The sequence below is a fragment of the Fistularia commersonii genome, chromosome 24 (genome assembly GCF_037954325.1).
Source record: "Fistularia commersonii isolate RoL2024-O1a breed Wild chromosome 24, RoL_Fcom_v1.0, whole genome shotgun sequence".
NCBI lineage: Eukaryota > Metazoa > Chordata > Actinopteri > Syngnathiformes > Fistulariidae > Fistularia > Fistularia commersonii.
Genome location: NC_141307.1, coordinates 1242924 through 1255739, shown reverse-complemented (window position 1 = coordinate 1255739; position 12816 = coordinate 1242924). Strand labels below are relative to the sequence as shown.

Here is a 12816-nt window from a genome sequence, read left to right as displayed (position 1 = left end):
CATTTTCTTCCTCAATGTTTGGGCTTCGCAGTTCCTGTGAGAAACGGTTGCAGTTCCGCTGGCGTCCACTAGGAGGCGCACTGCTCCAGCCTTTGGCCCCGTCTCTGGAAACGCGTTCGGTTTTCATGTTTGACGGAGATATTTTGATATTTTCATAAAGACCAGAAGAACACGAATAGTTTCACTGCAGCGCCATAAACTCCTTGTAATCTTATAAGAATTGTAGTCTCCCAGAAAATCAATCCGATTCTTGACAGAACATGATTTTGATCGATAAGTTCGGTTCCATTTTAAGATCGCCTGGTGACCCATAATGTCGAATTCACAAATTGTGACACAAATTCAATAAAAAAAAGGAATGGACGCGTTGTCTTTCAAATATTAATGAGACTCGCGGAAAATATTTGTTGAAACACTTTTACAACCTGAAAGGACAAGTATACTTTTAAACTTTGATCGGTAAGTTACAATATGCCTTTCGCACAAAAGGAAGTCGGGAAACTGGAGATGGATCGTATTTGTCTTGAAATCGCCAAATAAAGTGGCTAAAAACAACTGCGATTTTTTTTTTCGCTTCGTCTCGTTGCGTTTGAGTATTGCCAGGTGACCCGTGACATCGCAACCCATTCTGAATTCTTATTGGCTCAGACGGTGGTTTATTCCATCCTCCTCCCATCCGATCCTTCAATCAGGACTTGATCTTCCACCTTGAAGCTCCAACAATCCGTGAACGTCTGAAGGTTCTGCAAACCTGAAGATGCGACCGGCGACAATGAACGTCTTTCTCCTTGTTGCGGTTGTCATGGGAACGTCCAGCGTGACGGCTGGTAAGTCATTTTGCCAGAAGAGCTTTTTCTAAGGTTTGACTCGACGAGTCTGACGCAGCGACTCATGTTAATTTGGTCCAAAGATCATCTTCAGGGTTTCTTCTAAACTCTGCACTTTTATAATCTGATGGAAACTGTAGTTATTAGTTCTGAGTTAGAGTTCAGAGGAGATGAGACCAAATATGTACATTGTTTGGGCTTCAAGATCACTCCAATGCTAAAGAGAAAGCAGAAGAAGAGATCCAGGAAATACACAATGAAGAATGTACAGAAGGAAAGATTTCCAGTTTTTCCTGTTTGAGATCGACTTGCAGTATTTCTGTCTGAATGTTGGACTGCTTTTCTGATTTATTCAAAGTTTTGTTAAGAAAAGTTCCATCATTCACTGACTGCTCAGCAGAAATGACCAGGACGTGTCTGTGATGCACTTTTTGACATTTTTGAGGAACTGCTTAAAGCTGTTTATAGAAGTGTTCATCACAAAATGTAATCACTGCATGAAATATTTCTTACAGTGATTCACTCCCTGAAGTATTTCTACACGGCATCCTCTCAAGTCCCGAACTTACCAGAGTTTGTAGCTGTGGGTTTCGTGGATGAAGTTCCAATTACTCACTTCGACAGCAACACCAAGAGGGCAGGATCCAATCAGGACTGGATGGACAAAGTCTCAGCAGATGATCCAAAGTACTGGGAGAGCCAGACCCAGGTCTGCATGGGGAGCCAGCAGAACTTCATAGGCGACATTAAAACTGTAAAGCAGCGTTTCAACCAGACTGGAGGTTTGTACACACACACACACACACACACACACACACACACCAGTGACACCGAGTTGATGTCCATCCCATAATAAACGCAGCAGACTGTGCTGAGATCTCACTCTGGTTCACTGCAGCTTCTGTCTCTCTCTCAGGAGTCCACACCTTCCAGAGGATGTACGGCTGTGAGTGGAACGATGAGACTGGAGAAGTGAATGTATTCAATCAGTTCTCTTATGATGGAGAAGATTTAATATCATTTGACCTGAAGACACTGACATGGATCACTACGAGACCACAGGCTCTCATCACCAAACAGAAGTGGGACAATGACAAGCACAGAAATGAGTACTGGAAGAATTACCTCACCCAGTATTGTCCTGAGAAGCTGAAGAAGTATCTAAACTACGGGAGGAGCTCCCTGCTGAGAACAGGTAGAATCACATGACCTGACGTCGTTTCATAAGCACAACAGTGTTTCTGTTTCATTTCAAACCTTTGCTTGTTTTCTTGCTGAATTTGAGGACTTTGTAACTTCCACGAAAATTTTAGCTCTTGTCATTGAACCTGAACCAAGTAATCAATGTTCTTTCCTTCTTCTTTGTTCAGTGGATGCAGATTCTTGTGTTCTTTCTGCTTCTTTCTCTCTTCCTTCCTTCATCCCGACACGTCTCGTGAACAGAAGTTCTTCCAAGCTCAGGCGTCCACAGAAACTGTCCTGTGTTTCTCTTGACCCTCCAGAGCTTCCCGGAGTGTCTCTCCTCCAGAAGACGCCCTCCTCTCCGGTCAGCTGCCACGCCACGGGTTTCTTCCCCAGGGAAGCCGTGCTGTTCTGGAGGAAGGACGGACAGGAGGTCCCTCAGAAGTCTGGAGAGATCCTCCCCAACGCCGACGGAACCTTCCAGATGAGCGCCGACCTGCAGCTCCCGGACGAGACCGAAGATCTGAGGAAGTACCAGTGTGTGTTTCAGCTCTCCGGTGTCGAGCAGGACGTGGTCACCGTCCTGGACAGAGACGCCATCAGGAGCAACGGTAAGACTGGACTCACAGGAGATGAAGGTGGGAAACGGACCTTTGGTTTCCCGTCGGCGTCCAGACATTCAGAGATGAAGCTCCACTTTCTGTCGTACCTCGTGCTTTTTCTTCCTGCTGAAGAATTCAAGTCGGGATCAGTCAGACTTTAACAACTGCAGTCTGTGAAAGATGGATCTATCGTGTGTGTGTGTGTGTGTGTGTGTGTGTGTGTGTGTGTGTGTGTGTGTGTGTGTGTGTGTGTGTGTGTGTGTGTGTGTGTGTGTGTGTGTGTGTGTGTGTGTGTGTGTGTGTGTGTGTGTGTGTGTGTGTGCAGATGGTGACTATTTGTGTTGCGTTTTGCTCGACAGCAAAGAACGGCAACATCGTCACCGCTGTCATTGTGACACTGAATGTTGTCGCTCTGCTCGTCCTGGTTGCCGTCGGATACGTCTTCTACAAGAAGAAGTCTGGTGAGAGACCTCCACACACAGATGTTTGACTTTGACTCGCTGCTTCTTCACTGCAAACATCTCTGTCCCAGTGTGAGGCTCTGAGACACATTGTCTGCAAACTATTCTGGCAAAGCTGAATTATTTCTCCTCTCTTTGTATTTCAGCCAAAGCTCCTCCGTCTCGTAAGTAAAAGCCGTTTTTGTTCGATTCTCTGAATCAGCAGGATGGAGTTGCTCCTCAGTCTTCGTCCCTGGTGGAGCATGTTCACCTGAACCTCTGTGAAACCACCAAAGAAGTGTTTCCTGCTGACACTTGGTAGTAGTTTGGATCAGGACCGCTGATAATTGTGTGTTTCTGACCTTCCAGCTTCCAGCAGCGCAGAAGTTTTGGAGACACTCAATCCCGAATCCTCCTCCTCGTCCTGAGGGACAAACCCAGCGCTGCACACAGTGAGTTCCTCCTGAAAGCCGCCTTCCAAGGTTTCTTGGAGACGTGGGTTTTCGTTTGTCTGCTGTTTGATGTCTTTTTGTTCTTTGTGTCTCCTCAGGCTTCCAGGTGAATTGTGGAAGTGGCCAAAGAAAGGAGACGTCGTCTTCAGTCCCTCTGGAAATTCTGAATCAGGAGCTGAACATCCAGAACAGAGTTTAACATTAACACGTCACTGCATACCGACTCCCCTTGTTGGACGGTTGCGTTCACAGCCAACAGGGCAGAAGCCCGGACATCAAGATTTACAGGAAACCAACACAGGAATGTAGAACAGGAGGAAGACGACAACACACCAAAGGGCATCGTCATACCGTATGTTGCTGGTGTTTCGGAGAAACTTTGAAGGGTGTTCAACAAACACCACATACCGGTACATTTCAAACCCCACAACACCCTGAAGCAAAAACAGAAAAAACATCTCTGAACAGAGGATGGGGCCTCAGACACAACTTTTCACAAACATACAGTGCTGTTGTTTATACTGTAACATATCAACCTTTCACCTCAGTACCAGGAGATTGTATCTGCGTGCACACTAAACACTGTATAGTTTGTTGTTTTTTTATTGTTCATTATACTGAAAAAGTGCAATCCATATTTATTTTGTTGACTTCATATCAGTGTTGGAAAGTGAGAACAGAGGTCTCAACGTTTCTCAGTTCATGTGTCCACTAGCATTAGTCTTTTTACCACTAGCATCATGCTATCATACCATCAGCATCATGCTAGCTGACTTGGTCGAATCTAATGAAATGCATCTTAATGCCACTTTAAACAAATTTAATGCCTATGTCCAAATGCAGATAGGTTTTTATTATGTCATTCATTTAGATGTGTAATGACAATGATTTAACTTTGTGTATGATTATAAGTCCGTATTTCTTAGTTTGTATCCTTTTTGCTCAAAACTCTCTCAGCATTTTTCAGTTCAAGGTGTATTTCCTTGGACTTGATGGTCATTTGAGCCTGTCTCTCTTTTCCAAGCGAACAGTGTGGTTGTGGACAGATGTCAAATCCAAGAGTCGGTTTGTTTGTGGCTCTTTGCACGCCGAGTACATGCGGTGTCATGCGAGCCCACTGGGCCTGTTTAAAGCTGAGGAGACCCATCAAAAAAGTGCACAAATCAATCACACAGGTCACTCTGTATCTCAGGAAGCTTAACACTTGCATCCGATTATGTCGTGTTTATCTCAAAAAATGAAGACGGTCCCCGTCTGGGTGTGGATACTTGGACCAACGCAGGTCCAGGCCGTCCCGTCAATGTCAGGACGTCCGATCTCGATCCTGGTTAACCTTAATTGTTTCTTTTTTTTTTGAGTTGACAGAATGTGTTCTGACTGGACAACTGGATGGCCAGCATGTGACTGAGAAGCGGAAACCCTCATCATTCTTCCATCTTTGCAGCAGCATGTCGTCTCCTGCAAACGAGTGCTGGACGATTGAAGGTTTCCTTGTTCAAAACAGCTGGTCAACTCTTGTATTTCTTCCAAACGTTGTCTTCAAAATGACAACTCTTTCCTTTCAGCGCTTTAAAATCAAAGACATTCTAAACAATGCATGGCATCTCCAAAAATGCATTAAATCACAAAATATGCTGTAATTGTAAAAACGAGCAAGAAATTTCCCCCCAAAGTGGTCATTAGAACCGGACGGGAAAAAGGACTGAAAATGCCAATTAGCTGCAATTACCCCATTGGGCCACAAGAGGGCGCTATAACCCCAACCATGTGTTGTGAGAATTCCTCGGGTTTGAAGATGGCAAATATAGCGGCGCTAAAGTGACGGAATTTGCTCAAAACTTCCCTCAAAATGTGTTGAGAGACACGACATCCTCACAGGGGATCGTTTTATTGATTTGGAAAGCCTGAGAATGATTTGTTGAACGATTCAGACTTGTTTGCATTGGATCTGTGGCATTTCTACAGTTTAAAAGCTGTAGAATGACTGACTATTGGGTGATGGAATATGGGCCTATTCTTTCCACTCCATGCATCTTTAGTCAGTGAACTCCCCCTCTAGTCTGTATTTAAAAGATTTTTTTTTTCACTTCCGTGCATCAGCAGGTCAATGCTTTATCTCTGCTCAATTGATGAAATAGTGATTTATAGTAGATTTTCATAGTATGAAACACATTAAGACAGTGAGAAACTGTTTTTGAATTGCAAAAAGTTCCCTGTTTTCAATAAGGCTTTAAATAAAATGTGTAACTTTTTCTACTGTCAAACTAGTGACTGCTCTTATTTTCTCACTAATTCTTCGCCAAACTCTTTCCGTACATACTCCTGCACTTTCTTATTTCACCATCTCGTTGGCCTGCCTGCTAACATTGACGTCACCTCTCTTCCGGTCAGAGGTCAACCTGGCACTGGGCTGTTTTGGTTTGAACCCAACCGGTCGTCCACACCCTCTTCAGATATTGAAATGGCTCCGGCGCTGAGGCTCAGGACTCCCAGGTTTCTCTCTCTATCGACCTGCACTTGTAGCTCCACACCTGGCATCCTGGTGGTGAAACAGGGCCGCTCTCGCCGGCGACCCTCCTACGGAGACCTCGACGCCACTCGGTCTGGCTGCATGCATGTCCCTTCTTTTGGAAGGCGGTTTGAAACTCAAATGAACTGCTCTTTCCATCGAGCTTCTCTGTTGTTTGGTAAGGTCATTTTATTAGAGATAAAACCAGATTTTTGGGGAACTAGAATTTGCTTGTATTCAGTCAGAAAACACAAACGCATCTGCGGGCATGCCTACAGATGCATTGCCCCCATTGATCTTGGGTGCTGTATGAAATTGTATGTACAGGCCCCCGGGGGTCTGCGGGGGCAGAGCAGGAAGACTGACAGACTTGACCCTACCTGGGTGTGAAGGGGAAACATCCCAAATTTTGTTTTTTGGACCAAAAATGTAAATAAGTGAATAAGCTTTTAATCTGCTTCACAGCCTGCAGGACCAGAATTCAAGTCCAAGATTTGGATAGACATAGATGTGTGCCATCATTTGTAAAATGTCTGATTCTGTCAAATAAAGCCAGAACGTACATAAGCATCAATCACCAGTCTGGACAAGTTATTGACAAGCAAACACTCGACTCTTCTACAACCAAGACTTTCTAATCATGAGGGGTGGACTGGTGTTCTGTCGAGTTGATCTTTTCCTTCTGATGAATTCATAGAGATGTATGTGTACATCTGGATATACTAGTCATTGTCCACATTGGGAAGAAAGTTGCATTTCCAGACCGACGAAATAAAGCATCCATGTGCAAAACCAGTGTGCCTGGGCCTGTGTGGTTCAAAACCTAAGGGCCTCGCCCCATTTTTTATCTAAGTGTTTTTCGCCAAGTGTAAGGTTGTATACAGGCAATCTGGATTATCTGTATCTGACTGGATGGCTCAGTGCCTTAAACCGCTGTGCTGTGTTTGTATGCTGCTGGTTCAAGTCCAGTATCAGTTCACAACAGCCCCGTTGGGTACCCACCCGACGCAAGGCTGAATGCCAGGTCGGGTCCCAACCCCGATGCACCGTAGAACCTGCCCTGCTACAGAAATAAAAAAAAAAACTGCTGTGGCGCTTAGGTTTTTTTTCCACATAGGGGCCCCAGACACACATTTAGAAGGGAGGAAGATACTTTATTGATTTTTTAAAAAAAAAAAAAAACAGACTGGGAAAAAAATTTAAAAAATACAAAAGAAAAAAGAAAAAAATTAAAAGGAAAAAAAGAAAAAGAAAAAAATTAAAAAGAAAAAAGGAAAAAAAAGAAAAAGAAAAAAATTAAAAAAGAAAAAAAGGAAAAAAAAAGAACTGAAAAACTTAAAGAAAAAACTAATTAAAAAAGACTAGAAAAAAATTAAAGGAAAGTAAAAGTAAAAAAAAAAACAACAAGAGAAACAAAAGATAAAAAAATACAAATTTAAAAACAAATAATTACAATTAGAAAAAACATACAGCAACAGGATTTGCTCACTTTACACCAAACTATCCAGACCTTGGCTCTCTTACAGACGCTACTTCTGGGCTTCAACACACCTGCAAGCACAAACACAACATTTAGCCATGCAGTGTCAAACACCTTACAATTACATACAAAGAAATACTCAGGGAAAAATGGGCATAACCTGACATCTTAAAGATGTTACTGACTTTAGTAAAGTCAGTGCTGTTAAATATCATCAATGAATTAATATCATTATACAAACTTAAGAAAATGTAAGGACTTCACTAACCATTATTATTGCCAGCAGGTGTGATGTCCACACACACACAGTTGTCTTTTCCTGGTCAGAGTGGAGAAGGTAAAGGCTTTATGTCCATCTGTGGACTGTTAGAGGAAAAACAGATTCTCATGTCTGCAAAATAAAGATTACAAGGTCAGACAAAGGCTTCTCTTACCTTCAAGGTTATTTCTGGATATAAATGCTAATTCAGTCTGCAGTCACACCAGTGGCCAAACATCTTTAGTGTTTGTCTTATTGAGTTCCTGCATGACAAGTCAGAGTTATGGCTCTGCAAATTCTGTTCCAGCCATTGTGCAGGTTGGAATACAGTCTGGACTCAGAGCCAATATCCCAAAGACACGGGGGCACTTTCCATCACCAGAAACATTTGAACTTTCTTATTCAGAACTCATCCAGACAAGGTGCTCATCTCCCTGATCACATTAGCTGTAGTTGTTCATCCAGAGCCTTTCAGCTTCCAGATCTGTCTACAACCATCCAATCTGGCTACACTCACCAATAACTTCATCTGTACAAGATATCTGTGTGCACTGAAGTCACCTTATAAAGTGTATTCCCTAAAGACATTGCCATCCTTTTTGCAAAGTCCACCATCTTTCCCTCCATGTTCCTATACCTTTCAGCTATAAAATTGAAAAGACATTCAAAGCAATGCGTGAAATCTCAAAAAAAAAACACCATGTTGAAAATGCATTAAATCACAAAATATCTGCTACAATTGTGGTAAAAACGAGCAAGAAATTCCTCCCAAAGTGGTCATTAGAACCCGAAGGTGAACAGGACTGAAAATGCCGAGTTGCTGCAATTACCCCGCCAGTCCACAGGGGGGCGCTATGATTCCACCCGCGCTGTTGTGACATTCCTTGGTTTTTGAGATAGCAAATATGGCGGCGCTAGCGTGACGGAGTTTGCCCAAAACTTGCCTCCCAATGCGTTGAGAAAGGTACGATAACATCACAGGAGATCGTTTTATTGATTTCGAAAGCCAGAGAATGACTCGTTGAACGATTCAGAACCTGATTGACTTGGATCTGTGACATTTCTAAAGCTTTAAAGACGTAGAATCACTCGATGTATTTCGGATGAAGCAGCCAAGGGCTAAACCGAAAATTAGCGGCGGAATCTTCGCTTATTCGGTTCAGGGAATCTAAATGTGTAGATCTGATGCCTATTCCTTATGAACCACCTAGTTAAATACATAATATATCCTTCTTTGCCGTTTTTGTTTTTAGTCTACTTTTTTATTTTCTTTTTCTTCTAGCTCATTTCTCACAAACCTTTAACACTGTTAACCAACGGTTCAGTAATTACATATAGAACAAATGTTCTTATGTCCTATCATTCCTCATCCCCGGTTGTTTCATTGACATTAAATTCTACCTTGCCATGTTTATTTGTACATATGTATATTTGTTTATACTATTTATGTTCAATAAAAAAAGAACAAAAAGTAGATCTGATGCGAAAAAATATATTGAGCGCCCCCTGGTGGTCGGAGTGGGTATTGCGTGTCAAATTTTCCCCTTCTGTGTTGAATGACAGTTTAAAAGAAACTGAACATACAGGTGAGTAACGGATAGCGGACTAATTTGTTTTTTAAATATTCATAGTATTTTTTGTCACATGCACAGTGTGGCAACGTATTTCGCATGTACAGTGAAATTCATACTTTGCTGTCCCCAGTGCATTTGGATATGTATTGATAGGAAATAATGATAGTAAGCATTATGAATATGAGCAGTGTTAGCAGTGAAATAAAACATTTGAGTGCAGCTTGGTTTGTGACTCAGGGCAGGTGAAAGGATGGGTCCAGTTGAAATGGGAAGACTTTGCATGTGCTAGTAGTTACATGTGTGTGCGAGTAAGAAAGAGAATGAAACTGATTCAAACACTGTTTATTATTTCTTTTTATCGAGTTGACAGAATGTATTCTGACTGGACAACTGGACGGCAAGCATGTGGCTGAGAAGTGGAAACCCTCGTCATCATCCTTCCATCTTCGCAGCAGCATGCCTTCTGCAAACGAGTGCAGGATGATTCAAGGTTTTCTTTCTGGTAAAAAACAGCTGGTCGACTCTTGTATTTCCAAACCTCGCTGGGATGAGTGTCTTCTTCAGAATGACCACAAGATGGCGCTGTTGCTGTTTCTTCTCAGGTGAGATTTTGACAGTGATTTGCAGAAATCAATAATACTTATTATCAGATAGTCTGTGCAGATTCTGTCCTATTCTGAGACAGGGCATTCTTATCGGGCTGAATACGGTGTTGTGTTGCCTTAAGATAGTCCTAGATTTTAAATGCTTTAAAATAAAGATTATATGTAACATCCTTTGTAATCATTCATAATCACCAACAATTATTCTCGAAATTCTAGTGTTTTTTTTACATTGCAGAACAGCGACAAGAGGTGCTGAATGGGGCTTTGAATAACGACGGATAAATGTTGCTTTTTTTCTCCTTGCTTGGTGACAGAAAAGACATTTGTAAATACTCCATGCTTCCGCTCTGTTCAAATTAGCCAGACGTGGACTCTCAAAAGACAACCTTTCACTGCTTAAAAATCAACATTCAAGACAATGCGTGAAATGTCCAAAAATACATCATGTTTAATATGCACAAAATCACAAAATATCTGCTACAATTGTGGTAAAAAGGAGCAAGAAATCCCCCCAAAGTGGTCATTAGAACCCGACGGTAAACGGGACTGATAATGCCAATTAGCTGTAATTACCCCGCCAGTCCACAAGGGGGCGCCATAATTCCAACCGCGCTGTTGTGAGATTCCTTGGTTTTGAAGATGGCAAATATGGCGGCGCTATCGTGACGGAGTTTTCCTAAAACTTGCCTTGAAATGCGTTGAGAAAGGCGCGACATTAACACAGATGATCGTTTTATTGATTTCAAAAGCCAGAGAATGACTCGTTGAACGATTCCAACTTGATTGACTTGGATCTGTGTCAACATTACAATTTAAAAGACGTAGAATCACTCGATGTATTTCGGAAGAAGCAGCCAAGGGCTGAACCGGAAGTTAGCGGCTTCGCTTATTCGGTTCAGGGAATCTAAATGTGTAGGAAACCCTTGGCAACTGGGTATATATATTTTTCCCCAGTGTTTTGCAAATCTCTTGCATGTTTCTGGGGAAAGTACATGCTTAATGTTCAATGGATTTCAAGGTGTGTGTCCTGCACGGACCTGGTTCCCCTCAATAGGTCCCTGGAATACAACCAGTGGTTCACCAAGCTGTTGGCCAAAGACTACAAACTGGTAATCACCTCCTTTTCATGAATAAACCCTGTCCTCCTGTGCAAACCTGACTCTTGACTTTCTCCTCCAGCAAATATCAGTTAATGTCCCTTTACTTTCAGTTAAACTGACAGGTTGGAAGGAGCTGTGTGTGTGTGTGGTGTCCCTCAGGTGTGTCTGCTCTGAGCGCCCAGCTGGCAGAGCCTCTGATGGGCCTGAAGCAGCCGAACCTGTCCAGGACCTCCAAGTCACCCAAAGGTAGAAAAAGAAACAAGAACGGCAGAAAGCACGCGTGGAGTTTCGACCATCTCTGCTCCTGCAGGCGTGGTCCGCTTACCTGATCCGACACACTTATAGAAAAGGTCCAAAATAAGGCGAGTACTTTTTGCTCAAGAGTCAGCTTCGTAAATGTCTGTGCCTGGACGTACACAGGAATGGAGAAGACATTTTTCACCAGCCAACGTTGACATGAAATGAAGTAAATAGAGTGCAAATTAGCAATAAAGTGACACATGAAACGATGAGGTATGAAGTCTTAAAATGCACGCAGATACAGGCTGATATTTGATGAGACGAGAGGGTTTTTGGTGAACAGTTTAGTGCAAAGCTCAGTAAATTGTCCCTTTTTTAAAGAAGTCAAAGTTAACTTTAGCACGATGCTTTTCTTAGTGCAAAGTAGCAGTCGTGCTCAAAAAAACAAAATTAAGGTTTTGATATGTTATCAGAATACAAAAGAGCTGACAGTATTTGGAAAAAAGCTTTTTTTTTTTCCCTTCAGCACTTCTTTGTTTGTCCTTCCCAGAATCTGTAGAACATTCAGAGTCACTCCAGCTGTTTAGAAACCCCTGCTTTCTGACTTCTCAGACAGACCCGTCCTCTGCTCAGGTCTGGACTGGACCACCCTGCTGGTGTGGCCGGCCAAGAACCGCTCCATCAGACACCCGTCCTCAGGCAACGACAGCAAATCCAAGTGGATGCTCTCGGTGCACGTGGGACAAGGTGTTAAATCGATCGCCCTGGAAATCCGCAGGAACGTGGCCGTGGTTCCTGACAACCTGGTTCACATGTTTCCCAAAAAAAAAAAAAAAAAAAAAAAAAAAAAAAAAAGAGATTTAAAAAAAAAGAAAAAAAAAGTCTTTGTTCCTCCAAAGATCCAAAAATGGGGAGACAAAAAAAAGAAAAGCAGCAAAAACCATGCAGTAAATAAAAGTTGAATTGAAGTGTAATCAATCGCAGTCCCCTCTTACCTTCTGACACTAAGATGAAGCGCAGCAACTCGATGCGTGCAAGACACTTCTTGCAATTCCTCAGTCCAAAGAGAGCAGACAGCGCTCGGCTGGCGTCTGCAGGAAATGACGTCACGGCTGGTATAAAAAGCCCAGCGTCCTGGCAGGGACCAATAGGAAGCCGCGACCAATTAGCATTTACTAAACACTCTCACCTGTTGTGAATTTCCTGCAACATGGAATAACATAAAATCAACTTTATTCCTTTATTCCATTATAACTATTACACTGCTGTGAAAAAAGGAATTTCCCCTCTGGAGATGAATACAGTGGATCAGATCTTACTCCATGTTGCAGGTCATGTGCAGCAGGTGAAAGCGTTTAGTAAATGCGGCCTCCTATTGGTCCCTGCCAGGACGCTGGGCTTTTTATACCGGCGTCATTTCCGGGCGACGCCAGATCTTCGTGGAGAACCAGCTGAGAGGTTGAGGTTCACTGAGAAATTGCTGCTTTTTTTGTGGTGAGAAGCAGAGGTTTGTTTTGTCTTTCAGATCTGATGCTTGGAGAGTGCT

The 12816-nt window shown here is 42.7% G+C and overlaps 1 protein-coding gene and 1 long non-coding RNA gene across 3 annotated transcripts; both read left to right on the top strand.

Annotated features, from left to right (window-relative positions):
* The first annotated feature begins 695 nt into the window (after positions 1-695).
* Positions 696-5767, top strand: LOC147219596 (major histocompatibility complex class I-related protein 1-like). Its single transcript, XM_086171749.1, has 8 exons — positions 696-827; positions 1343-1609; positions 1744-2022; positions 2330-2620; positions 2971-3072; positions 3219-3236; positions 3421-3503; positions 3602-5767. The coding sequence occupies exons 1-7, from the start codon at positions 758-760 to the stop codon at positions 3477-3479; spliced, it is 1086 nt and encodes a 361-aa protein (XP_086027875.1). The 5' UTR covers positions 696-757; the 3' UTR covers positions 3480-3503; positions 3602-5767.
* A 2901-nt stretch (positions 5768-8668) lies between these two features.
* On the top strand, positions 8669-12594 carry LOC147219595 (uncharacterized). Of its 2 annotated transcripts, none has more exons than XR_015108024.1 (3): positions 8669-8715; positions 9689-9927; positions 10949-12594. It is a non-coding gene; the product is annotated as an uncharacterized LOC147219595 (long non-coding RNA). The 2 variants fall into 2 exon arrangements; XR_015108023.1 differs by having other exon boundaries at positions 9689-11039; positions 11141-12594.
* Positions 12595-12816: the final 222 nt, after the last annotated feature.